This window comes from Fundulus heteroclitus, chromosome 16 (genome assembly GCF_011125445.2).
Source record: "Fundulus heteroclitus isolate FHET01 chromosome 16, MU-UCD_Fhet_4.1, whole genome shotgun sequence".
Lineage (NCBI taxonomy): Eukaryota > Metazoa > Chordata > Actinopteri > Cyprinodontiformes > Fundulidae > Fundulus > Fundulus heteroclitus.
The window spans coordinates 34,730,669-34,758,028 of record NC_046376.1 but is presented as its reverse complement, the minus strand read 5'-3'; the positions used below and the strand labels follow the sequence as shown (position 1 = coordinate 34,758,028).

Below are 27,360 nucleotides of genomic sequence, written 5' to 3'. Positions count from 1 at the left end.
CAGCAAACAGCCATTTTCTGCGTGTGTTTGTGTACCTCTGGCTCTGTGTGTGCAGCTCCTTCAGTGTGGCAGGAATCTCCTCCAGTAGATCCAGCTGCTCCTGGCTGCGGTGCTGGCCACTGGCCTGGACCACAGTAAACAGGACCAGCTGGATGTTGTCCTGCCACGCTTTATACTCCAACAGGTAGTGACGCACGCTGCCCTCATACGCCACCTCTTCCCCATCTGCTAGTGCTGCTTCCTCATCCTGTAGGACACAATAAACCTGTGGCGTTAAAGAATGTAAAAGCCATCCTACCGCTTAGAATTATGTTTAAACCACAGAACCTCTGTTTTGTTTATTGGCAATTTATGCAACAGAGCCCTAGAAAACAACACAGAACTGAAGAGCAGGGAAAACCATGAATTTAAATAACCCTGAACATGACATGCATTTTTTGAGACAGGCACCAGCTCAGGATGTACACAGATAATATATACAGGCAGACACAACATAGTATTTTCACCCTTTTTTAATATAAATGAAGTCAGTCAGTTGACTGCATGGGCTAAACGTACATCCTGAGAAGCTTAAGTGTGAAAAATAGTCTTTAGGGTCTGCTAAGATTCATACAGAGTTCTGAAAGTCTGATATAAGTCCCTGTTTGAAGGAGATCAATTACTGTGGTGCATGAATTAATCCCTCAAAGCTCAGTCGATGATACACTCATGCCACCGTAAATTCTGTGCAGTAATCTTAAACCTGTCAATACAGAACTGTGCATTGAGACATTCCTGAGAAATTAGTGTGCAAATAGGCATTAACAGTAGGGCCATTATATCGTGTAACATACTCAGGCCTCTCAGCCGCAAGGGCTTGGGGTGGATGGCATCCACAGATATTACGGGATTGTTTTGTATCAAAGCAGATTTGTGTGTAAGAAGGGCTTAATCCATCAGACCAGGCCTAAATCTATCTGAGAATCTGTAGAAGGACTTTGACTCTGCATTTAATCTGACTGAGGTTGAGCTGTTTCAGTCTGTAGCAGTACAAAGGTGGTAGAGACATAACCCAGATGAGATGCAGCTGGAACTACAGAGAAAGATGGTTCTAATAAGTATAAACATGAAGGGGCTAAATACACGTACAACTTTTCAACCATGCCATGAGGTACATTAAAGTTTGTGGTTGTAAAATGACAAAACTTGAAAAGGTTGAATGGCTTTGGATCCTTGTGGGTCTTACCATATAATGATAATGATAATAATATGAAGGTCCAAAAAATATATTCTCCTAAAGGCAACAACTGAGCTCAAAGGCAACTAGCGTGACAACGCTTGGATTGAATAAGTGATCGCAATTTGTTAACCTTGCCTGTAAGCTGAATTCTTGCCTTGAATCAAAGCCTCATCTCAGCAGAACCCCCCCCACACCTATACACTCATTCTGCTCCTTCCATCTTTCCACTGTCTCGGAAATCACAGAGCGCATCCGGAAATCCAAACCATCCACCTGTCACAATTAGACCCCCTCCCAATGCAACTTGGCAAAACCTGCCTCCCGTCTCTGGTCCCCCTCATTTCCACCATCATCCGCACCTCCCTCACCACTGGAACTGTCCCTACACCTCTCAAAACTGCTGCCATCACTCCAATTGTGAAAAAACCTGGTGCCGACCCTATCAACTTCACCAACCTCCGTCCTATCTCCAACTTACCCTTCATTTCCAAAACTCTTGAAAAAACAGTTGCCTCCCAGCTTCACTCTCACCTATCTGCCAGCAGCCTGTATGAAACGTTTCAGTCTGGTTTCCGGCCACTCCATAGCACTGAAACAGCACTCATCAAAATCACCAATGACCTCCTCATTGCATCTGATTCTGGACTACTCACCATCCTCATCCTCCTCGACCTGAGTGCAGCCTTTGACACCATCTGTCACACCACTCTCCTCAGTAGGCTTTCTTCCATTGGCATCACTAACACTCCGTTGGACTGGTTTATTTCCTACTTCTCTGGCCGCACTCAGTTCATTCAACTGAAGACCCTCAAATCCACCCCCTCCCCTGTCACCTCAGGTGTGCCCCAGGGCTCTGTCGTGGGGCCCCTCCTCTTCATTATCTACCTCCTTCCTCTTGGCAATATCTTCCGCAAACTTAACATCCACTTCCACTGCTATGCCGATGACACCCAGCTCTACCTCTCCATCGTCCTCTCTTCCCCCCACCTCCCTCACAGATTGCATCTGTGAAATAAAAGCCTGGTTCACCAAACAACTTCCTTCAATTAAACAGTAGTAAAACTGAGGTTCTCCTCATCTGTACTAAATCAACTCTTTCCAAAACCGACAGCTTCCCAAGTATTATTGACAGTTCCTCCATCTTACCATCCCCCAGGTTAAGAGTCTGGGTGTCATCCTCGATAGCACCCTATCTTTTCAATCCCATATCAATAACAATAGCCGGTCTGCCTACTTCCACTTTAGAAACATCAACCGCCTCCGTCTTCCCTTACCCCACACACTGCTGCCATACTTGTGCACAGCCATGTCACCTCCCAACTGGATTACTGCAACTCTCTCCTCTTTGGCCTTCCTCAGAAATCACTCCATAAACTACAACTGGTCCAGAACTCAGCCGCTCGCATCATAACAAGAACTCCCTCTATCCACCACATCACCCCGGTCCTCCGACAGCTCCACTGGCTCCCCGTGCAGTTCCGCATTCAATACAAAATTCTCATGGTGACATTCAAGGCCCTTCACCACCTTGCCCCCCCGTAACCGTCAGGCCTCCTGCATATTCCCACCCCCTTCCCTGATTTTAGATCATCTGCTTTACACCTGTCCGTCCCTTCCGCCCGTCTCACCACCATGGGGAGCAGAGAGAATGCCTATTCTCTTTAACAATTTCCCTGTCCCAGCCTTTGTATTTTTTTTTAATTGTTTTTATTCTGTGTTTTGACTTTGTTTCTAACATTGTGTTTTGTACGGTGACCTTGAGTGTAAATAAAATGTATTATTATTATTAGTAGAATTATATGGGAGCAGGTTGATAATGTGCAGAACGGAGAGTGCTACACTTTATGAATCTGGCTGGCCAGGTTAGCAATTTGTCCCAAAGTGAAACAATCCTTAGCCGCTGGAGCTGCAGACTCTTCATGTCAGACAACATTGCCGGGATTCTACATTGTGAACGCATTGCAGTCAGAGGGATTTCTTTAAAGAGCATAAGTAAAAAATGTCAGAGGGGAAAGTAGAGGTCAGACACACATTATAGCGAATGTTTAGCGGGTAAAATGCAGTTTATTAATTACCCAAGACCTAAAAGAGTCTAGAAAAATCTAAAAGAAAGAGAAAAGCGTGTAGCCGACCTCACGGGCAGCTGAACACCAGAGTGATCAATGGGGATTTGCCACATGTTCATACTTGACTCTAGTTCTGCTGTGTTTTATGTGCTTTGGAAATATGAACATTTCTATATGTGAAAGTCTGTTTGCCCTGATCACTTAACAGGACTCTGATTTTGCACAAAGCATTTAATAAGAAGTGTAACATAAAATTACCACTCCTAAAACAGAATTTCACTGTGAATTCTTGCCATGGATAGCAAATGGCAGCAAGAAAACATCTACTGTAGTAACTATTTTAAGTTACTGATAAACATATATTTTAAGTTGGGTATGTTTCTCATTTAAACTTGGGCTTTAATGTTGTTTTGTCTGTGGTTACGTTGAAATAACTTCATTGACTTGAAGATTGACTCGATTGAGCATGTTTTCTTTGTCTGCTTTGCCTTAATGTTAGTAGATGAGGCAAAAAAACCTCTGATACCACTGTGATCTTCACTGTCACCACCATTACAACGTCTGTTGTCTGAGGTTAGATCGGCCTGGGGTACACTTCCCTGTGGGCGGAGCGATGTTACAGTTGGCGTCACGTCAATTGAAATGCTGCTTTTCGCACAGTGACACATGAGGAATACCTAATGTGCCAGAAGCAGGAAGCAGGGCGTACCTTTGCCATGGCTTTCAGCAGGTGCTTGACATCAGCCAGCTGCCGATTGTGGTTAGACAGAATGGTCTTAATGGAATCAATCAGCAGCTGCAGCGTCTCTCCACAGGCCTCTAGCTGCTGCTCTCGCTCTTCCTGACTCCTGCGCTCAATTCCCAGCTCCTCCTCCAGCTGCCTCTGGGCAAAGTTCAGCCAATCAGGACTTCCGATTGGCAGGTCTACCACCGGACCCTGTGGAAATGCAGATATCTTAATAACGGACAGAAAAATATGGGTTTGGTTTCAAAGCCAAAATGCACTTAATTGCTTATGTTCCATAATTTTTAAACGAGTTGCAGCTAAAGCCTGACATACACGGGATAAAACCTGAATAGAAAGTTATTCACCTAAATCAAAAATGGCTTTTAAACCAAAACACCTCAGAGGACAAAACCCACCAGTCTGTGTAGAAGCTGCAGCTCCAATGGAGAAACCGTGCTGCTGAACTGAGAAGCATATGAGCAGGTTTGCTGGCAGCGCTTCAGCAGCTCAAACAGCGCTGCATCCATACTAAGCGCCTCAGCGGATCGGGTCCGGAGGCCTTCAAAGTTAAGAATGGTGGAGCACAAAAAGGTGACCTGGAAAAAGAAGTAAAAAAATGGGCATTTTGTTTTAATGCAAAAACTTGACAGAGGTGAACAGGCAAAGATGACAGAGGCAATGTTACCTGGCTGGTCCGCTGGTTGTCTCTCGCCACCATGGTTCGTTTCTCTCTGATTGTCATCTCAAAGTCCTGCAGGACAGGAGCCAGTGCTGGGTTAGCTCCACCAGCCCACTTCAAGCGCTGCTCAATGCTGCCCTCCAGAGAAGCCAGTTTCTCCTGAAAATGAGCCAAAGGACAATGCTTACCTCACATTTTAAAAGAGCTTACACAGACCTTGGTTACTGCCGAGGCTTTGCTTTGTTTACATAATGTCCAACAGAAGGTTATACCAGACGCATTTCAATTTAAACCTTTATTTTGATAATTCAATTTAAAAAGGAAAATGTAACATAACAGCGATATCCTTTATTTCAAGTGTTTATTTCTGATAATCTGCAATAGACTGGTGACCTGTCCAGGGTGTACCCTGCCTCTCGCCCATTGACAGCTGGAGATGAGCACCAACACCCCCCGTGACCCCAATAGGGATAAGCGTGTTAGAAAATGGATGGATGGATTTCTTAAAATCGTGAAGATTATTGATTGCAGCTAATCAAAACTTTAAGCTACTTTTGTAACCCCGGTTGTCTGAGCAGCATGAGTGTCCCACATTGGAGCAGAAACTCCTATTTCATAACCCCAGCCAGGATCGGCTGGAAATAAGCCTGCCAGTGTCAGAGAGGGCAGGGTCCCTGGCGGCGTCCGAAAATGTCTAATAATAGCTCCTAGATCCTGTTCTTTGACCTTTCATGAAATCAACAGAAAGAACTCTGCTGTGCCGATTTCAGACAGCCTTTAACTCATACGTCATTACGCGATGGAAACCAACATGGATGATGCGATACAGCCTACTGAAAATGAACTAAAACGAACACAAATTAGACAAATGTAGCTGAAGCTCTCCGTTATACACATGAAGACGCGCACATTTATAAGTGTCGCACACAGTACACATGAAGCAATATGCAAAGTGTTATATAGATCTAGAATCGCTTTACTCCCCCTATAATGGTGCTAACTAGGGATGGGTACAGAAACCAGGTATTAAAACGGACCCGGCTCCAAGTCGGACGGTCCTCCTGGACCAACAACCTTCAGCCCCATCGGTCTTCTTAATGGCATTTTGAAGGTCGCATTCATTTTTCCAGGAAGACTCCAACCCACACAACATTGTCTTTTTCTCTCAAACTGTTGCACTCAAATGGATCCTCCCTGTAACTGATTCACAGCCTCTGTCATCATTCACCTCATCCACTGTGGGTGCCTCTGCTGTCTTTTATAAAAAATAAAAAAATAAAATCAATTTTAACCAAATGTAGTTTGTATTTAGATAACATTTTATTTAATGCTTGAAATTATTTTATAGAGATTTGTTTGTTTTGAGCATATTTAGATTTTTTTTAAATATAATTTCTGTCTCAATGTTGATATTCCTCACTCCTGCAACATACTTTTTATTCAAGATTTATTCAAGTTTTAGCCTTTTGTTTATATATATATATATATATATATATATATATATATATATATATATATATATATATATATATATATATATATATATATATATATATATATATATGTTTTTATTGCTCTATTTATATAAAACACAGATTTATTTTGTACTTTTATTTTGTTTGCACTTGTTCCGGTCAGTGATAATTTTTTTACCCTTATGTTTGATTAAAAAAATGAGTATTGATAACGGTGCCGCTAAAATACCAGATCAATAAGGAGTATCGTTAAGAGTAGTATCAATAAACCATTAACAATACCCATACTTAGTGTCAACCATTTAAAAATAACTTTGTGCTTATACATCATGTCATGCAAAGGATTGTGGGATTCCTTATGGCTCCTTAGCACCAGTGAGGGACATCAGTACCTCCCTATACTTTTATTTATTTATTTATTTTTTTTTGTAGCTCCATATGCTAAAGGACTGTGAGAGGAAGCATACAGGCTCCTTTTCCTACTTCCTTACTGCCTGCACTATTCAGACAGCACTTATGACGACCGCTGATGCCCTTCCACTTTGGCTAAAGAGTCCTTACCCAAAAAGACATTTTCAGATGCAGCCCCTCTCTCTATTTATAGGGCTGGACTTGCACTGACAGTTTATTTAAAACCATTCACCTCTTTCTCATAACACGAAAGCAAAGAGGGTCACATCTGGCTACCCTACATTACACACTTGGGAAGAATATGTAATGTGCCTTACAATCTGGTGCGTCTTATATGTGGACAAAGACACACACAAGTAAATTCACGGTGCCACTTATGGTAAAAAATATAAGCATATTTGCCAAAAACACAGATCATTACAAAATATTCATAGCTGAACGGTATATATGTACATGGAAGTGTTTTTAATCAAGAAGCCATGTGTGATGTCATCTCTGCGAGACAGCTGATTTAGTTACTAATCACTACAGGCACTGACCTGAATGGCAACAATGGCTCCTTCATCCTGACTCAGCTTGTACAGCTTCTTCTTCATGTTGCTGAGGATGACAGGGCGAGGAGCAACACTGACACTCAGTTGTTGATTATTGGGACCAAGAACATCCTCATGCTGCCACTAGAGGAAGAGACACAGAAAAAACATCAGATGGAGGCCAGCAACATTAATCCTCCAGTTTGTAACTATTTCAGATCCTAGAGGTCAGTGCTAAGGCAGGATGACACAAGTGAGGAGCCAGGCCTTTTTCAAACAATTCATTGACAACTATAAATGGAAGGAGTGACATGCAGTAGTTGCCTTGGTTCAAATCTTCACTCAGATGAACTCGGTATCAGACGTCTCCATACTTGGAGAGGTATTTTCCGGGTTAGTGAAGCTAAATTGGAGCAACTTTTAAGCAGCAAAGCAGAAGAGCAGATTTGGTTACAGTTTGTACCTGAAACATGGCACTATGCAGCTGGCTCCTCTGCAGACTGGCCTTTGCAGCCTCCAGGTTAATGTCCAACCTCCTCAGCAGGTCAACTTTCTTCCAGGCTGTGTCGTAGGAGGAGGCCAGGACTGTGGATCTGTTCAGCAGCAGCTGGGAGACTCGGCCCGATGCCAGACTCTGCTCCACTGCCTTCTTACAAAGCTCATCCAGAGAAACCTGAACAAGCAGAGCACAGAACAAACCACTAATTAAAGCAACTTGATCATAAAGACATTGTTTTGGTTGACATTGAATTCATGCACATTTATCAACGAATGCTAGCCAGTCCCCAGAGACATTTTGAAAAATTCCACCATAGTGTGCGGAGCCACGAGACCCTGAGGGGCTCGGCCAAGTGTGGGGATGAGAGGAGGGTGTGTGGTCAGGACAAAGGAACGTGACAGCTAGCCTAAAGTTGTAGTTGGTTTTATTTTTATATATATATATATATATATATATATATATATATATATATATATATATATATATATATATATATATGCTCTGAAAGCAATACCGTTTACTAACAAATTGAGCAAAACCAAAGTGTAAAACAGAAATAAACAGCAAAGAGGGCACGGTACTTTAATCAGAAAACCTCAGCATGCAGCCAGAGTGAGCTGCTGGTAAGATTGCTCCAACACCACCCCTTGTTGGAGCAGGGAGAACTGCAGACTGAACTGGGTTTTAGAAAGCTCAGGCATGTTCTCCCATACTTCATAAGGTTTTTAGTAAATTAGCTCTTCTAACATGCAGGCAGGCTGAGTTTAGGAAGGTAGAAGCAGAGTAATTCATAGTTTTTGCTCTTTTTACAGACAGGTGTTTCAGCGTTGTGCTCTGGTGACTAACAGCCTCTCCATCACTGTTCTTTATCATGAATGTAAAGTTTAGACAAACTCTGCTTGTCAGTGACTATACAAATCTGTTATATTACACTAACATGGTAATAAATACCCCACGCCAATATGTGTGGCTGGGTTACCTGCATCAACATATGCCACCATTTGAAAAATGTCATTTAGAAGATACAGTAAATTGAGTGTTTAGGCCCAGCTCCACCGGCTCTGCTCACTTTAGAGTGTTTCAGGAGCCAGTTTTTTTCAGGCCCAGCCCGGGTTCCTCCAGCCTTACTGAACAGCAGGGCCAAACTGGGCTGACTCCAGAAAACTTTTGAGTGCACATCCTTTTTTCATTGATCAGCCACAAGGTGAGGAGAATTAAGAAGGTTTTCTCAGAGGAAGTCCAGCAAAACCGAAGAACCACAACATTAATAATAAGGACCACTGTGAATAGAGTGGGTCAAACCCAAATACAATGTTATTATTATCAAACCATGATCCATGCCTGAAGGGTAGAAGAAAGAAAAAGGACACTTCAGCTTCTTATACCGAGACGAGCTGTATCAGATCCGTGGATTTATCTAGGCTCTCTCTCGCATTTCACACTGAAAGCTGACTTTTTGTCAGAAATCTAATCTGATGAACAGTAAATCCTAATCCCACCAGAGACCCAACCAGAGTGAGAAGGTGTTGACGAAACCACCACAAATAAAACAACATAATACCTTGATCTCTGCACCAAAGTCCTTTGCCTCCACTTGAGCTACAACATCCAGACCGAGAGCAGAGAGAGTGCTGCAGAGGGCCAGACCGATGGCTTGACTGGGCAGACCCATCAGCATCTGGCGCACAAACTCAGCTGTGAAGGCCTTGATGGGGCGGGTCATCTGCTCCTCGCTGATCACTGCCACACCGGACCCTGTGCCACTGGGCCGGCGGTACAGAGGCTTCCCCAGACCTACAGGTCCGTTTGTAGGGATTAGGTCTTCGGCTGGAGGACGGGTTCCTGGTGAGGTAATAGATTTCATTCTTAAAACAAGCAGGACCATCAAACTTTTTTTTTTCTGCCTAGGAAATCCTCTGGCACAGTACAGGCTAATAGCAGTTTAGCCTTATAATGATGAGAACACTTCTCCAGATGTGTGCTCATCGTGTTCCTACAGAGTTTGCTGCAGATGATGCGGTACGGCACTCTCACCGGACAGAGTTTGAGCAAAGGACGAGCAGAGGAGGAAGAAGTCCCGGATAGTCTGCAGTCTCTTTAGGAAAAACACCTCCTCCATGAGCTGCCGCTGATTCAGGTTGTCAAAGAAGTTGAGCTGCGTTGTCCGGGCCTCCCTCAGAGCATCCACCTTCCTCCAGGATGGTGGCACCTCCATAGAGCTCAGCTGGGGATGATGGGGAGAGAAAAAAGGAAGGTGAGACAAAGTTGTGTTCCTATAGAAAACATTTTCTTTGTTTAAAAATCAGTCAGTAAATGAGTGAGCAAAGTACTGTGATGTTACGCAGGTCAGAGCTAAATCTAGTCTCTTCATCACCTTTATCTTTGCAATAAAGAAGCTTCTTTACTTTTACATTAATTCTCCTGTGAGATTATAGAGCTGGTGTTCGTTTAAAAGAAATAAACAAGTAATTCTTTACCAAGCGTGACAAGGAGCTCTGACTCCTTGCAACAATTCTTTTGATATTTTACCCCATCAGAAGTGGAAATTTCTAAATTCCCAGTTGCGCCTTTCTATAAACAAATCAAGGTGAGCAACTGATTCCCAACGGTCATTAAGAAAAAGACGACAAAAAGGCAACCAGAACTTCAACTTCACAGTGTATAATTACAGTGAAGGTGAACAGCTTTAGTGTCTCCATCAGTCATTTGGTGTTTTAACACGTGAATGACAAAAGAGTAGTTTAAAACGGGACAGACAACAGGTTTCTTATGAAGACATAAGAGATTTAAATCTAACCTTAAATGTACAAACCCACCCCTCAGATTCCACACTTTCAGTGGAGAAAGATGGAAGCAAAGTAAAAAAAACTGTTCGCCAAAGTATTCTACAGAGAAGTGCATCTGTCCATCACAACAGCAAAACCTACATCAGAACAGCTAAATAAGAAAATAACCAATGAACTAAACCCCCACCTGAAAGTGTTAAAGAACATGAAAAACAGCCCAGACGATATCTTCTCTAGACTAATTTTCAAGGTAAATCATTTCTAAGTGCTGACGAAGGATTTAGCATTTTATTTCCATGACCTGAATAAGAGGAGAAGCCTGTGTGCTACCTTCTCTGTGAGTTGCCCAAAAGCAGCCTCCAGTTGGGTGAACATGCCGTCGAAGGCAACCAGCAACATTTGACCTGCTGACATCTTGGGCGTTTCTTGGCCCTGTCCATCCAGGCTGTGAGGCTGGATCAGCTCAGAGTACTGGGCGCGCAGCATTCTGAACACAAAACACATTCAACACACGTTACACTTGGCGTTCTTGGCCAATGCAGAGGAGCAATGAGTGAAGCGTGTTCTAGGACTGAGCAGAGGTGTACCTTGTGATGTGCAGGAGGTGGCTGCGCCCGTCGTGGTCCATGCCGGTCGTGGCCTGCAGACTATCAGCCAAGCCCTGCAGACTGAGACCGTCTGAGCTCTGCTCCACCAGCTGCTCCAGCTCTGCCAACATGGACTCCAGGGTGGGCTCTCCTTTGATCACGCAGCGCAGTGCCTCAGGGAATATGATCTGCCTAAAGTTGGTGTTCAGCTCCTAGATTGAACAACGCGACTCAGAAATCTCTTCTCTTTCCCGCCACAGGAGGTTTTACGTTCCGGCTGAGTGAAGCTTGCCGTGTAAACGTACCTGCAGGCAGGTGTACACTGCGTTGGCCAGGTAAACGGCCTGGGTGGTAACTGACGGCGCTGGCAGCTCCAGGTCGTGAGGCAGCAGCGGGCAGCGCTGTAGCAGAGTTACCAGACCGCAGACGTTGCCGAGCATACTGCACAACTCCTCCAGGAACCAAGCTCCGTCCCGAGACGTCAGGTCTACCAGCTGCTCACCAGCGCTGGCCGCTGCACCCTCCATCACCAGGTTGCGTCTGTTTTCCACAAAAGGTTTTCATTAGTGCCCATGACCTCCTCTGCTACGCTGTTCTCTTTTTGTGCTGTAAAGATTTTAGGAATCAAACCTGCAGAGTGCGCAGAGGGCAGAGGTGATGACTGCAGCGAGGCTCAGGGACCCAGGCTCTCCGTTCTCCCGCAGGAAGACAGCAATGCAGCTTTCAATCTCCTGCAGCTGGTCCTCGCACGCTGCCACTGTGGTGCCCTCGGCCTTCAGCCGCTCTGCTTGGTGCAGCATCCGCTCGTTGGTCTCAGCCACCTGATGCTGCAGAGTTAGCTCCACGCTGGACAGAAACTGGCAGGAGGCTGGAGGAGGCTGTGGGGCAAACAGCACCTCATACCTGACGAAGGAGATGAGAGTACATCTGAGGAGCTGCATACTGCATCATCATCATAAAGCAACAAACACATTTAGGTTTGTTATGGTTTAACCCAACCGCAGCCCTGATTACAAGCCTGTGACCCTTTGCAGTGCAGAGTTTTCGGGTGCTTTAGGATTAAGTCTGGACAAGAAGTTCAGCATGTAGAAGGTCCTTACTGCCGGTAGATGTGCTGACAGTGCTCCACTGTCATTTCTCGCAGCAGTTCCTCCAACCAGGCCTTCCACTGGTGGACTCTGTGGAACAGCAGGGTAGCTCTTGGGTAGAGCAAAGCCACTGTGGCATAGCTGTGCAGCTGTTCAAGGCAGCTACGCAGGGCGGCTCGACGCTGCTGCAGCAGGGAGCTCAGCTCTGCCTCCAGGCTCTCACACTGGCTGATTAGGTGGGCCTGGCCGGCGTTCTGCAGGAAAGCGGTGGCTGGCACGTAGCTGGGAGGACCTACGGGTGTTAGACAACAGAAATGTTTTACATCACCAAAGTAAAAGCATCTTTTCATTACATTCTGCAATACTGACTACATTACAGGAAACACGGGGTAACTGCTAAACTACAGGCTAAAAACATCCAATGTAATGATGATGGAACTACATTAAAGCTGTTTAACCCACTTTACATCTAGAATTTGTTCAGAAGTAAAGCTAAACACCAAATAAAAAACTAAACCAGGGGTCTTCAACAGGGGGTCCGCGACCCCTAGGGGGTCCGCTGAGGTACTGCATGGGGGTCGCAAAACTTTTGGTTGATTAGACATTTTTTTATATCCCCCCTGCAATTTTTTTCCACTAATTGAAATGTCTTTAAATTGAAATGTCTTTATGCATGATTACATGCAATTGACAGACATTGTTGATCTTGGCAGGTATCAGTTTATTGTGTTATGTTATGTTTATAAATGCCAGTGGCATGGCCACCCTACTCACTGTGCCTCGCACATGTTTAAAATAAAAACATGAATATATGAACCTGTGTATTATTTGAGTATCTTAGTATTGAATGCACAATAACAAGGTACATTTACACATGGCACTATAGGACCAGTTTGATATAACACAATTTTATACAATATATATAATTAGGGGGTCCCCGCTCCATCGCGCCATCAGTTTGGGGGACCCTGGCCTGGAAAACGTTGAAGACCCATGAACTAAACCATAACATAGATTTTACAAAAAGCTCAGTTTGTTGTTTCTGCCTATGGCTTACCAAGATCTATGGGACTGCTTATGTCCTGCAGCAGGCTTGCAAGCTGTGTGGCCTCCAGGCTGGAAAACGCTGCGTGGTACTGAGAGATCCACTGCTCCAGGTCGGCCAGCTTGGCCTGGATAGCCTCCTGCACAGTCCTCTGCTGGGACTGCAGCTGGGTGTGCTCAGAGTACCTGCCAATGGCACAGACAGCTGGTTACACCCTCAGCTCATTCTCACATACAACATGTGATCGTAATCTTTGCACACATCCAGAACAACAGCCACATCCTTCACTGCACAGTGACTGCAAGTGATCAGGTTGTGCTAACCACCAAACGTTTTGTTGTGGCAGACGGCTGTCTCATTGGAGCATAAAGTTACCTATTCTCCCAACATAATCAATGACGGCTCACTGTGAAAAGGCCGCGTTAGTGACTAGAACAGAAAAACGCATTGAAGGTAAATAAAAACAACACGCTGAACAGCAGCAGTCAGTTCACATGAACACCTAATGAGCAACGCAGTTCTGCCTGAGACCTTTGTTCCAGGGTGAGGATCACGTGGTCCGGATGGTTCTCTGCGCCCTCCAAGAAGTCCATCTCCTCCTGCAGTTTGGCCTGGAGTTTTTCCCCCTGGCACAGCAGGTCCTGCAGCACCAAGTACTCGTCCACGGCTTCTTCCACTTGTGGGAGAACAGCCAGCATTTCGTCTCGGTTCTTATACCAGTTCACCTGGAGACAGTACGCACAGAACCTTATGACAGAAATACTTTGTTACACGTTTCGGTGTCCACACTGTGGACACGAGTCCCCCGTGTCTTATAGTTTATAGTTTTAGTTGTAGCTTGAAACCCTATTTTCACAGTTTCTGATCCTTGTCAGAACTTTCTCCAAAACCATCACCAAAGTGTTTACATCTGCCAAGCTTCCTCGACTTACTAAATTTAGAACAGCGCAGCTCGCATGTGTCGCAGCCATCATGGGGTCGAACAAGCAGAGCAGGAACGCTTGAATAGTTTACTTGTATGAGTAAAATAGTGAACAAATCTGTCCTGAATATCACCTCAACAGACATAATATGGGCACAAAAAAACACTGCCGCGTTGGTATCTGTCTCACGGTATGAGGATTATGACCATATGGAGTTTATTTCAATGATTTTCCAAAACCCTGAAGGATTACTGAGAAATGTCAGTGTTGGATACGAGCTTGTAACCCAGAGGACTTTACTGTGGAATAGGGCTGGGTACCAAAACGGCCCCGGGGGACCAATCAGCTTTAGCCCTATCGGCCTCTACACGGTATTTTTAATGTTGCACTCAATTTTTCATGGAGACTCCGATCTTCACCTTAAGAAACACAGACGCAGAGGGGACTGAACGTTCTGCTCTCACATGTTCGCCTCGCCTACCATCATCAACACTGTTGCCAACTGTTTAGCAACTTTTCAGACCGCTCTAGTGACTTTTTTATTCAAAAGTGACAACCAATGCATCTAGCAATTTTGTTCTGTGTTGTTTGAGACTTTGGCAACACATAAAAGCACCGATCGCTCTGAGTTTACCGTCTCTTCAGCAAACCATCAGCTGTAAGCCCCTCCTGCTTTGAAAAGCTGAGTGGATGATTCATTCAGCTCATCCACTGTGGGTGCCTCTGCTATCATATAATAATATAAAAAATATAAATATAAAGAAAATGGATAAATGTAGTTTGTATTCCAGTAAAAGTAGTATTAAATACTTGTTTTGTGCATAGAGCATATTAATAATTTTTGCCTAGTCAATGTTGATATTCCTCTCTACTGCAACACTTTATTTAAGATAGTGTTTTAGCCTTTTTATAGTTATTCCTAAAATATTGGTATTGCTCTATTTCTATAAACAAATTTTTCTCAGCGGAATGAAAACATCATTCAATCCATGAGTGGTCATGTGAGCTTCAGCGTTGCTGGGGACTCAACAACCCCCCCCCCCGCCCCCCCAGCCCATTTTATGAAACACCTATTTTACAAGCAGGAAAAGTCCCAGTGTGTATAAATACCAGCTAAATACATACATTTGTCATTAGAAATGGCGTCTGTATTACAGTGTGGTGGTTTGCTTGTGCTCGTTTTCATGAATCAAGTTTCTCTCACAAGATTAGGGATTTTGTGTGTGTGTGTGTGTGTGTGCGTGTGTGTGTGTGTGTGTGTGTGTGGGAAGGTAAGATGGGATTAGAGTGTCTGATTACAAAGGTATCATTGACTTTGCAACTTTAGCAAAGAAGCTGTTTTAAAGTCTATCTTTTGCAATAAGCCCTGTATTAATCTAAAACATAGGCTTTTAATAATACATATTTTTTTCTTAGTATTAGCTGGGATTCTACGCATATCCAGCAGCTTTCTTTCTTCATCATTTTGAGCCCTCTACATTTCAACCAAGGTTTCAGCTGTTCTATTCTGGGTTTCTCCATTGAAGCAGGTTTAAATAAAGCTCCTGGGACGTCATCGTCTTCTAAAATGATTAATATTGTTGTCGTTGCCATTACAGTTTGCACTCTGATTGTCCCCTCATTCTGGAAAGCCGGGCTGTATCTGGGCAAATGTGACGTCATCTGAGGAACGTCCCATTGATGGAGATGATTTCTGACAGTAATTTAGGTCATAAAGCCTAGGTTAGCTCACCTTGATCTCAGCGACCCTGGAGGAAAACAGAGAGCGAGTGATGTCCCTCTCCATCTCTCTCTTGCTCTTCTTGCTGTCAGCCTGCTGGCCGCCTCCTCCATACACAGCTCCTGCGAAGCCCACCTCCCCCCCAGCGGTCCAGTCTACCAGAGGATCATAGACAAAGGCTTCCAACAAGGTGAGGAGGGTCTCTCTGCCCCGACGCATTATCTGAACCACCTGAAAATACACATGGGATGTCAGCACTTTTCCAGCAGGGTTGAAAGCAGTGGCTGAAAGGAAGGCGGAATGGACCGTGGCATGAACCTGTTCACAGGACAGCCTGAAGATTCCCTCCACTCCAGTCGCTCCCAGAGCACTCTCTATGTTGTGGGTCATCCTGAAGGGAACCTTTTCTGGCACCCGAAGGCTCTTCCCTGGCAACAAGCCAACAAACATCTTTATATACAGTTCAATCGTTTGGCCCCTCCAGGCATAGGAGCGGTGTTTTCTAGATTTCTAGATTCAGATGATCGTGATCGTTCCCTGATCTTAAATCAAACTGACCTTTTTCAAAGCATACATTGTAGTCGATGTGCACCACCTCTCCAGTGGTCATGTCAATCAGCACGTTGTCAAGGTGACGATCACCGAGGCCGATGATGTAGCCCACCATGGACATGACGGCAGTGGACCGGGCGTATGACTGCAGCACAGAGGAGCAGAATGGCAATGTTTGAATCCTTTCTTACAGAGATGTAACGAGAAATGAGCTGGTGACTGGAATTAGAGGATTTTCTGTTTGATTGGCCCAGAATGGTGCTCATGGCAAGGAGGCAAGAAAACCAAATGTTCAGTGCCGTTCTCGTAGATTTTTACAATTTTTACAGAGAAAAAGAAATTGGCTAAAATCGGTCAATCAGGTCAGAGTTTTAGAAATTAGATTGGAAGTTGTGATCAATACGTCTCCATTTTCTTTTGATCACAGTGTTGCTGCTCTTTAAAACATGATCTTTTAATGTGATTTAGTAAGAAAACAACAACAGAAGGCAGGAAAATCCCAACAGGGTACCTGAGTGACTCTCCACCACTCGCTGGGTGTGGTGCAGGAACACCAGAGCTCCTTGGCCAGCAGGTTGGAAGGCGTAGCTTCCATCAACTCTTTCAGCACATCTTTCATGACACTGATAGGCCAGTCTCGACGACTCACATCCAGACTCAGCCCCACTGCCTTCAAAGCTGGACCGATGCGGCTGTAGTACAGCTCACTGGGGCGCGGCACTGGGGGGACAGGCTGCGGCTGTGGAAAGGAGTCCTGGGCCTTGTGAGAGAAATTTTAAAGATAGTCAGTTTAGTTCAAATATAAACAATAAGATCACAGCACAGACAGCCCCACTGATTTCAGAGCTGGTCCTACATAGATGTAATAATATGTAATAAATAAACAGGCGGCTGTATGGATATGGTTCTGATCTTAAGTCAGTTAAAATAAAGAAACTTCAAAGAATCCCTAGTCCTAGTCCAGAATATCACGATTTGACAATGAACCTTTAACATTTCACCTCCAGGACTTCAGCATAGTTTTAGATTGTAGTCACTTACCTTTTGAGCCTGGAGCACAGCCTCCCTCTGCTGCCAACGCTTGTACAGTCCGAACAGTGGAGTGGCACCATCCACCCACTGGATGAGTCCGGAACGAGTTCCCAGGGGGGTGACAGAGTAGTGGCGAGCGTGAAACCGTGGCTGCTCCTGCTGGTTGACCTTGGTAAACATGGTGTTGACGATCGACAAGAACTGCATGATGCGTTCGTCTAAATGCAAATCCTCCAGGCCTGAAACCCATTTAAATCATTTCAGTGTTACCAATAATCTCTTTAAATATAAATATCTCACATTAAAATTGGTTGAATTTAGCTAGAAATACAGTTTTAGATTTTTTTTTTATGTTCTTATACGTAATGATTGGAATAATGTTGAGCCGGCACCCTGCTTTCAGCTCAAACTGCATTTTTTTGTTTTGATGCTTAGTTGGATAGTTATTTTGTTCTGAGAATCCTCTCTTATCTAAAGTACTCATGGGAATGAATGCTAACATATCAAAATAGTTATCTGAATCCCTTTGTTTCTGAAGTGTCATTTTTAACTCCCACAATGATTTCCAAGACGAGCCGTCCTACCTTTGAAGAGATATGGGTAGTTGTGGCCATCTGAGCCCAGGAAGAAGAGCTTCTTTGGCTTGGTCTTAGTTGGCAGGATGGTGACGGTGTTGCCTACACTTTGGATAGTGACGGCATCCGAGGCGGACGCCTCACCTGGCAGGGCCATCTCGGTTGTTGTCATGGAGACCAGTCGAGGACTGATTTCATCCAGATGGAGCAGGTAGCTGGTTCGCTTCTGAGCACGTTGTTGCAGGCTCATCATTATCTGCCCAAAGCAAAGGTCAGTCAGGGGAGTTGTGCTTAAAATGTGTCTGTATACGGCAGGTAAAAGAAGTATTTAACACATCAATGTATTCTCAGTAAATGTATTTGTAAGATATCTATTGACGTAAAAGTCACACGAGATCCCAGTTAAGAATTCAAGTAATCTACAGAAAAGGGAATGAAGGCACCTTTATTAAATTAGTCAACTGATTAATGAGGTCATTATGTCATTAAGTGATTATTTGCTGCAGCCTTACTTCCAGAGAGGGAAAGTAAAACTGCTAGAATGGTCCAGACCTGTATCCCAGAACGTTAAAGATCTGAAGAGATTTTATGTGAAATAATGGGTTAAAATTATTTCAAACAAGGTTAATACTTCCATGTGGCATTCCAATTTTTTAATTTGTGGGCTAATATGCTTTAGCTGCCATGTATGTGTGGATAACTTGGGTTGGTGCTGACGTCTGGTCTTAGATCTGTGATCTCAAAGTATTTAAACTGAGAAAATGTCAACATGTTCAATACTGACTGAATTACTGTAATTGCATCATGAATTGTGGAAAAGGGACCAACAGCTTTTAAGTTCACGCGTTTTACTGAGATTGTTTGTGATTGACCTATAGACAGTAGTGAATAAATGTGAAATGGGAGGAAACCATGATTTTGTTTTACTAATACAATCAGAATATCAAGAAATATAGTACACCAACAGAACAGCAGCTGTGGCGGAGAACCAGCACTACATACCCATAGCACAAAACTCCCGCGCTAAACCATAGTGGTGGCAGCATCATGCTTTGTGGACGGTGTGTGAGCAGAGACAAGGAATCTGGTACGATCTAATTAATCCAGGTAGAAAAATCACTAGAGCTGGCAAATGACTTAACTGGAGCAGATGTTTACCTGCCAGCAGGACAATAAGCTTACAGTACAGTGAAATGGTACAGGCCATAGTGTCAAACTGTGCTTAAATGTCCCAGACAAAGTGTAGACCTCCATCTGAGCATGTGTGGCAGGACTTGAACATAATGTAATTAAATCTATTGAAGCTTCTGTAACGTGATAAGTGAAAAAATGGTCACCTGCTTGAAAGGAAGCCAGCTGCTAGCTGGGTTAGCAGGATTGGCCGGGTTTTTCAGGCGCTCCAGGGCAGACTTGATGGCATCGCCGTAGGTCTGCTGGAACCATGTTTCATGTGGCGTCTCTGCTGGAGCTGCAGTGATGCTGCACACGTGATCCAGAGCAAAAACCACAGGCCGCATCAGTGCAGAGTGCTTCTCACGCATGATGGCAATCTTTTCATCTCTGCAGAACAAGCAGGAAATAACAGCAGGACTAAGCTGGTGCAACAGCTCAAGGAAAGCGTTGGGGATACATGTCAACGTTTAAACTTCTTGAATTATAATAATCATTAGGATACATCTAAGGGTAACCCTCAACAGAAATGATAATTTATTTAAGAATCCAGTAAAATTCCATTTCTACTTTTCAGTCTGTTTTCTGCTGTAAGTTTGCATGGTAACCATGCTTATTTTCATGCACATTTAACAATAACTATTGATTTTTTTCTGGCTTCAAGACATTGCAGCATTCTTGCCTGCGCAGGGTGTTGTTGTTCTGCACCCTCTTGACTTCATCCTCCAGCTGCTGGATTCTCCTGAGGACCAGCATGTGTTGCTGCTGTAACACACCGAGCCACAGCTCATCCCACAGCAAAGTCACTCTGCGCAGCTCGCCCACCAGCTGCTGGACCTACAGTCACACACAATCACAAGATACCGCAAAAAACACTACAAATGTGAAAAACTGTAGTAGACCCTTCATAACCATCAATAAAGATTGATTTTAACATAAATAACAAATGGTAACTGCATTTTTGGTGGGAGGCTCGTTTTTTCCAGCTACTACTCCTCTGCATAAAACAGGAAATGTGTGGCTGGACTTTAAACAGAAATCCCCCAGATACTGGTAGGAAATTTGTCCATATGACCGATTGGTAACAAATTTATTTCATTGAGAGAATTTTAATTGAAGGTAATCATTTGGTATTTCTGGGACCTGCTTCCACAATGCTAAAATTAATTAAATATTTTGTTAAAATTGGCTTAAGATTTATTTTGAGTCTAATATAGGTCCATTTCACTGCTTTTGTAGCAGCTTGACTAACTGATAACGTATTTCAGAATAGTCTTCTTGGACTTGTCAAATATACAGTATCACTGAAAAATGCAAACTCTGCTTAAGACAATTTCTAAATTTGGTAACTTAACTCTAAATCTTACTGCTTGTAAGATTCCTTAAAGGAGCATAAAGCAAGTTCCAGGATTTCTGCTGACGTCTGCCCCCTCTGGCGACTTTGTAAAGTTGAAATGGCACCAGTGTAGTGCATGTGTATGGAAGAGGAGGAAAAGAAAAGACTAGACTTCTCTGGTCTCTTTTTAGAGGAGTAATGTCTTCTCGGGTAAGAATGTTAATAATAATAATAATAATAATCGGGCCCAATGGGGTTAACAAGTTAAGGGAGCCTAATCTGTGTGTGATTTTAGATTACACAACAGCCCCCTGATGAAGCTATAAAGCCTGGAACTACTCCCTCAGTAGCTCCAAATTGAAAAAGCCCTTCAGATGAAGAGTGAAATGTCTACTATTACAAAACTAAAGGCCTGTTGTTTTATTTCTTAACCTGTTTTTTGGATATGCCATGTCCTGGATGACTGAGCATCTCCACCAGCATGAGAGCTTTAAGCTGTCCGACAGACAGCCAAATCAGAACATTGTCCTACCTGAAGCACCATGGTTGGGTTCGCTAGAGACAGCTTCTCCACTATCTTGCTGTAACAGTCTTGCATCATAGCTTGGTCCTGACTGGAACAGGTTGCCATCTCTTCTGCAGCTCCTCCTTCAGCAGTCTGCATTTCCTCCTCCTCGTTGTCGTCGTCCTCTCCACCCAGGTCCTCTCCCTGCATGCTACCCAGGAAGGCTGGCAGAGACGGTGGCATTTTGCTCCCTGTTGATGAGTAGATCTTTTTGTGAAATTACTGGGAACAAGCAGCTGTAGTAATAATTAGGTGGCATTGGTCAAATGTTTGATTCAGAAATTTAAAAAAAGGAAAATATTAAATATCTCCTTACAAGAGAAACTGTAAAACTAAATGTTACATGAAGTTTTGAATTTTGGAGGTCCAGGAAAGCCTCAACAACTAACAACATTGTACCTTTTGTAGTTCCTTAAAACAGACCACACTGCATAAGGAGTCTGATGCTTCTTAGACATTTACAAGTTGGCTGTAAGTATGCACCATATGTCAGTATTAAAAGGTAGAGTCTGCCATTTTTCCGGAAGTTTCCACAACTCCCTTTGTGAACAACTGTGCATGTGCAAGACCACCATGCCCTGCTCTTCCCCTCCTCAAGGGGATCGCATGAAAAAAGAATCTCCCAAATCCACTCTGGTCTTATTTCTTCCTACTGAGGCCTTCCTCTTCTTCTCATAAACGTGTACCTGGTTTGCTTCTCACCACTCTGAGCCATTTTCAAAGTATACGATGAGAGCAGTGGAGCTACAATGAACGGCTAACACCGAAGCTAACCCTAAACTAACCAGATACACCAACACTAGAAGTGCACAAGCACATCCAGCAAGCAGAAACTAAGCACGCACACTGCCGTTGTGTGAGCGCGTCAGAATGATGGCATGTGGGACAATCAATAAGTGATAACCCCAAAACTTCAGAGACAGAGGGGGGTGAGAGCAGGGCAGAACTCTGATTGGTCAGATTTTTTACAGGCATGCAGCTCTCACACAGATAGATTTTTAAACCTCCTTTTCTCAATACATAATGTATTAACTACTTTCAGGATGGAAGGACCATTTTACCCAGTTTAACAAAGTGTTTCTGAACAAGATTACCAACTATAGCTTTAACATCAGTATTGGCTGTGAGCTGTTAGTTTGCTGTCTGATGTAATATTTGTTTAGGCATGTGGCAGTGATAATGACGCAGCATGTGTAACTGAAGCAGAGAAGAAATAGGCCTTTTTCCATTGGTTTTGAAGCTCAAGCCCAGTGCGCGTTTTGATACTAAATTTAAACGGGTAATTTCACTTTCCCAGGAATTTACTTTCCCAGGTAAAAAGACCAACGCTAAGGCAGGACTTTTCCCAATTCCCTGGGATTGTTAAAGGGCCGGAGTTGTGTGCAGCAAGGCAAGGCACATCACCTCACTCAAGGAGATGAGTGTACAAATGTATCGATTTTATACCCTTAATTATCACAAAAAGTAGTTTTAAGATATTTTTAAGTGAGATAGTACACCTCCAAACTTCATCTGTGAAGTCAGTAGATTAAGATTATGAGCCTCTTTGACACATCATTCTGTAAATCAGCTGCTTTCTTTACTCCAAGGTAAATTTTGCATTTTATCATAGTATGCCAAATTATCAATAATTGTGCAATATTTTCTTTTTGCCTTTCTGATAAGTTGATTCACTTTGCTTTAGAAACTAAAGGTATAGCAGATCTTTTAGCTTTGAGTTCCAGCGGGACCACCTTATCTTTATTGGTTGTCCCACACGCAAATAATGGATAAAACACGCCCTTTAGGTGTTGGTAATATGTTTAAAGTGGGTTTGCCTCCACATGGAAGGGAAGACAGTTGCAGCAGTGAGATTATATATTAAGCAGTTTGACCGCTACTTAATGCCATAGTGAGAGTACTAAAACAAATAAAAAATAGATTGACTTGTTTGTTGGCTGCATTTTAAGTTCAACAAGGATTGATGTCCAACTCAACAAGCTATTCTCTTGAATAATAATATTCTTATCAACAAAAACTGTTAAATATCTTGTATTAAATAGTCCTTGTTTACAAACATCTGTCTAGAAGCCATTTTTCTTGCTTGTGGTTATAATGCAGAGAAAAGTCAAAATGAATTTGCAATTATGGTTGTAATATATTGCAATTTTGATTTTTGTCAAAATCGTACAGCCCTAGAGGTGACAAAGGCAGAGGATGTACATATTTTTAAGAAATATCTCAAACAGATGGTTGCATATTATCATGCTGAGCTACATCATCTTAGGCCTGGTTCACATGGCAAGATTTTAAAACAGTCGGATAATTTTCAAATCCTGAGCCACACGAAACGATAAAAATAAAAATCATAGATAAAATTTGTTAACACTTTGTATAGTATGTGGTGTCCGGTCAGACAGCAAGAACAACACACCACGCACCAACAGATTTCACTCAGGATCAGTCAAGTATCAAACGGGAAATCTTGCAAACCCTCTCCAGATCACATTTGAGTTCAAAATAAATAAACATGGATGACGAGGAAGAACAATGCCAATAGTTTGTGGACTGAATTTACAGACTTAACAAAAAAAGCCGTTTGTTAAAAGAGTGGAGACAACACAAACAGGTGGCTCTGCGTTTGCTGAACTACGATATGGGAGAGTTGTATTCTTTTTCCTCCCTTCGCTTTCTGATTGGCTAGACGGCACATTAAACTGCCTGCATACTCGCGTGTCCTTGAGGAACACGCAAGGATATTGGGGCAAGAAAATCCAACATGTTGAATATCTCCGATTTGAGGTTGGAGCTGTCCCGACGTTCTACCGAGTGGACAGGATCACTCTTAACACACCAAAAATGGCAGGAATGTCTCGTAAAATGATCTTAGAAGTAATCCCGATAGTCAGGGCCAAAATCGGGCAAATTATCCTGCTGTGTGAACCAGCCTTAATCCACCAACAATTAACTACTTCTAACCAGATGATTACGACTTACTTCAAAATGTCACCTAATTTCAATCAATAAGACCTGCAAAGACTAAGATGGCTTAGAGTGATAAATACCTGCATTCTGAGCCTCCCCTCCCAAGGAAAGTGATCCTACGATGGCGGGGTAAAGGATCAGGTGTGGGGAGTCTTGGGCCACGCGACACAGCAGGCTGCATATACTCTGCCTGATGTAAGCCTCTGGATGGTTGAGCCGAGAAAACAGTTGGGGGATGATGCCTTGGGGAGATAAACAATGATAATGTGAAAGTCAGACGACAGCTCCCAGTAGAGCAGAAAACAAAATTTGTTTTCTAACAATTCTCTCAGAACAGAGTGATAGAGAAAAATTAATTGCTTTGGAACATACGCCTCCAGGGGGCAGTGGGAGTTGAAGCCAAGCCCAGCTCCAGCCCTTCCCGCAGTTCACCAGCGTGCTTCACCAGAAGCCGAAGGAGACGCAGGGTTGCCATGACGATAACATCATCATTGCTCTGTTTGCCATTGTGACAGGACAACAGGAGCTTCGGGTCATCCTCATCAACATGTACCTTAAAAAACAAAACACTGAGCCACTGAGGGAAAAGTGACTGAACAGAACGAGGCTCCAGCTCCAATACAAAGACCTTCACAAAGCTGCAGAATGTGATCTCCAGTTCTCACCTGTCCTGCATTAAGTTTGAGGAAGGTGAAATACGCATGGCAGGAGACGCGGTATAGGCCAAAGATCCGGTCCACCACACGCCTCCAAACCCGAATCAGACCATCTGTGACCTGCTGGCCTGCTTCTCCGAGCCAGGGGCAGGAGCTGGTGAGCTGCCGCCAGATCACATCCACCAGGTCATCCTCATCATCCTCTTGCTGTAGAGCCATGTCCTCATCCTGCCACACAACAACACACTCGGTGAAAAAGTTGGCACTGAAATGTCCTGTCATCAAAAAGCATTGAACTGGTGGACTGATAAGTTGTCCTGATTCATTTATTATACCAGCCAAAGCTCTTTCAATTTCTGATCAGAATTAGATTTGTTTTTTGGTTGCCTTCATTTTTTAGTGGTTGTGTTGCTTATGTTTCTCATTAGTAAATACCCAGGACACAAAGTTCAATAAGGAAATTAATATTTTGATTTTAGTTTCAGTTTCTAATCCTTTTTTTCTTAGAGCTGTGTTGACTGATAGAAGCAAACACTACTAAGAAACAGATTAACTCCAGTTCATTCTAAACGTGTAATAATTGATCCTAAAATAATTAGTGCCCCCAACCCAAACGGGTTTACCTGTATACCAGTGGGTCGACACATGGCCTGTCCCAGGATGCTGAAGATGCTTTCCTTATCTTCATCACTAGTAGTTGTTGGCAGCAGCTCCTCTATATCTTTCTTTTCCCCTGGAAGGAGTGGCAGACCCTCCCCTTGGCTGCAGAGAAAGAAAGCCTACTCAGTACTGAATAATATTTTTACAGTTCATTTAACAACTCTGCTGATTACAGTAGAAGACTCAAATTTGCAAAAGTAGAGTCCTTTGTGTCATTAGGAAATGGACAGAAGCTCACCAGCTCAACAGTTGTGCGCATGAAAAATGTAAATGCTTCACTATTCTGATCAAGTTCCTCTTGCTGAGAATATATCCTTCAGACCATGAGTTAAAAACACACTGACTCCAGACAGTGATATTCTAAAACAAAGACCTACCCTTTCAGTCGACTCACTTGGTACAACACACGGTACGGGACATGACGCCTTGTGTGTCCTGATGGAAGCCACCTAATCCTGCCTTCAGGCAGATGAAGCGTTCAAGGAAGCAAGTGAGGCTCCGTCTGCCATCACGCCATCCTCCAGTTCTTACGCCGTTCATCTAATCTAAAGACTAAAGACTTCCTCTCTATTCATCCAGGCCAACTATCCTGGGCTCTCTTTAGAGGGGCTCCGTGAACAAAATCTGCGCTGCAGCTAGCTGGTCATCATCACACACTTTTGTTAGATGTATTGTTTGGAAGCGACAGCTTCTTTGTCGGCCCACTCCATTTTATCTGTTGAGACCATGCAGCACTAGTGAGTCTAGTGTGACCCCTGTTTGTGGCTCCTTTGTGGGTCTTGTGTATATATTTGTCCCATAATTTATATGTTGTTCCTCATTTCTCTCGTTCAGGGAACAGAAGTTATAGACAAGACATTTTGTTTAAAGAAAAAAAAAAATAGTTGAATCTATTTTCCAAATTGCTATGTAATGTAGACGATGCAAACTCTAATTTGTCCAGCTAAGGAAAAAACTAACGTTCATTCTTCAACTTTCAAAACTCTTGTTTGTTTGCATGTCTTAAGTTTTTCATCATGTTAGTGAATCCCAACAGATAAGCCCCTATTTTAGTGACTAGATGAAGTATGATCATTTAATTCATAATTAAAGTGATAGTATTGTGAGTCTCAGAAAAAGTTTCATAATATATTCAGCTCATATTTGCATGTAATCGAAAAAAGAAAACTTTCAGACCGATTAGACTTTTGAAAGATTTGAGATTTCTAACACACCGATGCAACTCATGCATCATGTGTAAGCTTGAGTGGTGACACACATCAGGCCTATTCCATATCACCACAAGGTCCAGTGTTGATGTTTAAAAGCGTTCACTAACCTGGCGTTATCCACCACCTTCCTGCCCCAGCGGTAAGCCCAGCTGGCCAGAGCTGCCCAGGACTTGGCCATTTCTGGAGCCAGGCTGGTGGACAACTGGTAGAGCTGGCCCAAAACGAAGTCTGGTTCTCCCACACCCACGTTAACTGCAAAGATAAAGAAACAGAATATAGACACTTTCTATAACGTTTTTAAACACAAATATCAATCATATTAGGGGTTTCCAAAACTAAAAGCAGCAGTCAAATGTTTGGACAAGAATGAGTTAACTACTAAAAGTCTATTGGCTCATTCCAGCAATTTCCACTACCATTCTACACAGGGGGGGCGCCCCGCCCACCCCCCAAGAAGATCACAGCATTTAGTCAATTATTAAACGTCTGTACATGTTCAAGGTTAATTCTTAGAAAAATATTAGCCTTTCTAAATTGTATCAGCAGATCCTGAGCTAATCACCAAAATTCTGTTTGTTGGGGGGGAAGAAATCCACCAACCTGAGTCCATGAACGAAAACAGATGGCTTTTTTCTTGGAAAATGCTTTTTTTTGTTGTAATAAAATGAACATTGAATTACCTGATGTTACAGCAGTGATGTGAGGAAAGCTCTGATCTTCCAGAGGAAACTCGAGCAGGTCAGCAATATTTTGGCTCAGGGGTGACATGTTGACAAAAGCAGAGGAGTTGACAGCTCCCGACTTCTTCACAACCTAAAACAAATGGGCCAGTCTCAATGTCACCACACGGCATTTAATATAGCAAAATCAGACATCAATGT

The 27,360-nt window shown here is 43.3% G+C and overlaps 1 protein-coding gene across 2 annotated transcripts in view; it reads right to left on the bottom strand.

The window, feature by feature from the left end:
* The window catches only part of smg1 (SMG1 nonsense mediated mRNA decay associated PI3K related kinase), a 68,160-nt gene that overhangs the window by 4,606 nt on the left and 36,194 nt on the right, over nucleotides 1–27,360 (bottom strand). For both annotated transcript variants that reach the window (XM_012879542.3, XM_036148556.1), the window contains exons 31-60: nucleotides 27,160–27,292; nucleotides 26,587–26,731; nucleotides 25,232–25,370; nucleotides 24,618–24,836; nucleotides 24,325–24,505; nucleotides 24,033–24,194; nucleotides 20,956–21,179; nucleotides 19,770–19,924; nucleotides 19,255–19,477; nucleotides 17,927–18,173; nucleotides 17,352–17,581; nucleotides 16,822–17,070; nucleotides 16,317–16,455; nucleotides 16,077–16,186; nucleotides 15,771–15,989; nucleotides 13,647–13,840; nucleotides 13,128–13,300; nucleotides 12,083–12,362; nucleotides 11,613–11,885; nucleotides 11,288–11,522; nucleotides 10,983–11,194; nucleotides 10,726–10,882; nucleotides 9,644–9,833; nucleotides 9,171–9,451; nucleotides 7,574–7,783; nucleotides 7,117–7,254; nucleotides 4,698–4,850; nucleotides 4,429–4,608; nucleotides 3,995–4,222; nucleotides 36–247 (exon numbers count right to left, since the gene is read on the bottom strand). In XM_012879542.3, coding sequence (XP_012734996.2) covers nucleotides 36–247; nucleotides 3,995–4,222; nucleotides 4,429–4,608; nucleotides 4,698–4,850; nucleotides 7,117–7,254; nucleotides 7,574–7,783; nucleotides 9,171–9,451; nucleotides 9,644–9,833; nucleotides 10,726–10,882; nucleotides 10,983–11,194; nucleotides 11,288–11,522; nucleotides 11,613–11,885; nucleotides 12,083–12,362; nucleotides 13,128–13,300; nucleotides 13,647–13,840; nucleotides 15,771–15,989; nucleotides 16,077–16,186; nucleotides 16,317–16,455; nucleotides 16,822–17,070; nucleotides 17,352–17,581; nucleotides 17,927–18,173; nucleotides 19,255–19,477; nucleotides 19,770–19,924; nucleotides 20,956–21,179; nucleotides 24,033–24,194; nucleotides 24,325–24,505; nucleotides 24,618–24,836; nucleotides 25,232–25,370; nucleotides 26,587–26,731; nucleotides 27,160–27,292 — 5,891 coding nt within the window. The remainder of the gene's footprint in view (nucleotides 1–35; nucleotides 248–3,994; nucleotides 4,223–4,428; nucleotides 4,609–4,697; nucleotides 4,851–7,116; nucleotides 7,255–7,573; nucleotides 7,784–9,170; nucleotides 9,452–9,643; nucleotides 9,834–10,725; nucleotides 10,883–10,982; nucleotides 11,195–11,287; nucleotides 11,523–11,612; nucleotides 11,886–12,082; nucleotides 12,363–13,127; nucleotides 13,301–13,646; nucleotides 13,841–15,770; nucleotides 15,990–16,076; nucleotides 16,187–16,316; nucleotides 16,456–16,821; nucleotides 17,071–17,351; nucleotides 17,582–17,926; nucleotides 18,174–19,254; nucleotides 19,478–19,769; nucleotides 19,925–20,955; nucleotides 21,180–24,032; nucleotides 24,195–24,324; nucleotides 24,506–24,617; nucleotides 24,837–25,231; nucleotides 25,371–26,586; nucleotides 26,732–27,159; nucleotides 27,293–27,360) is intronic.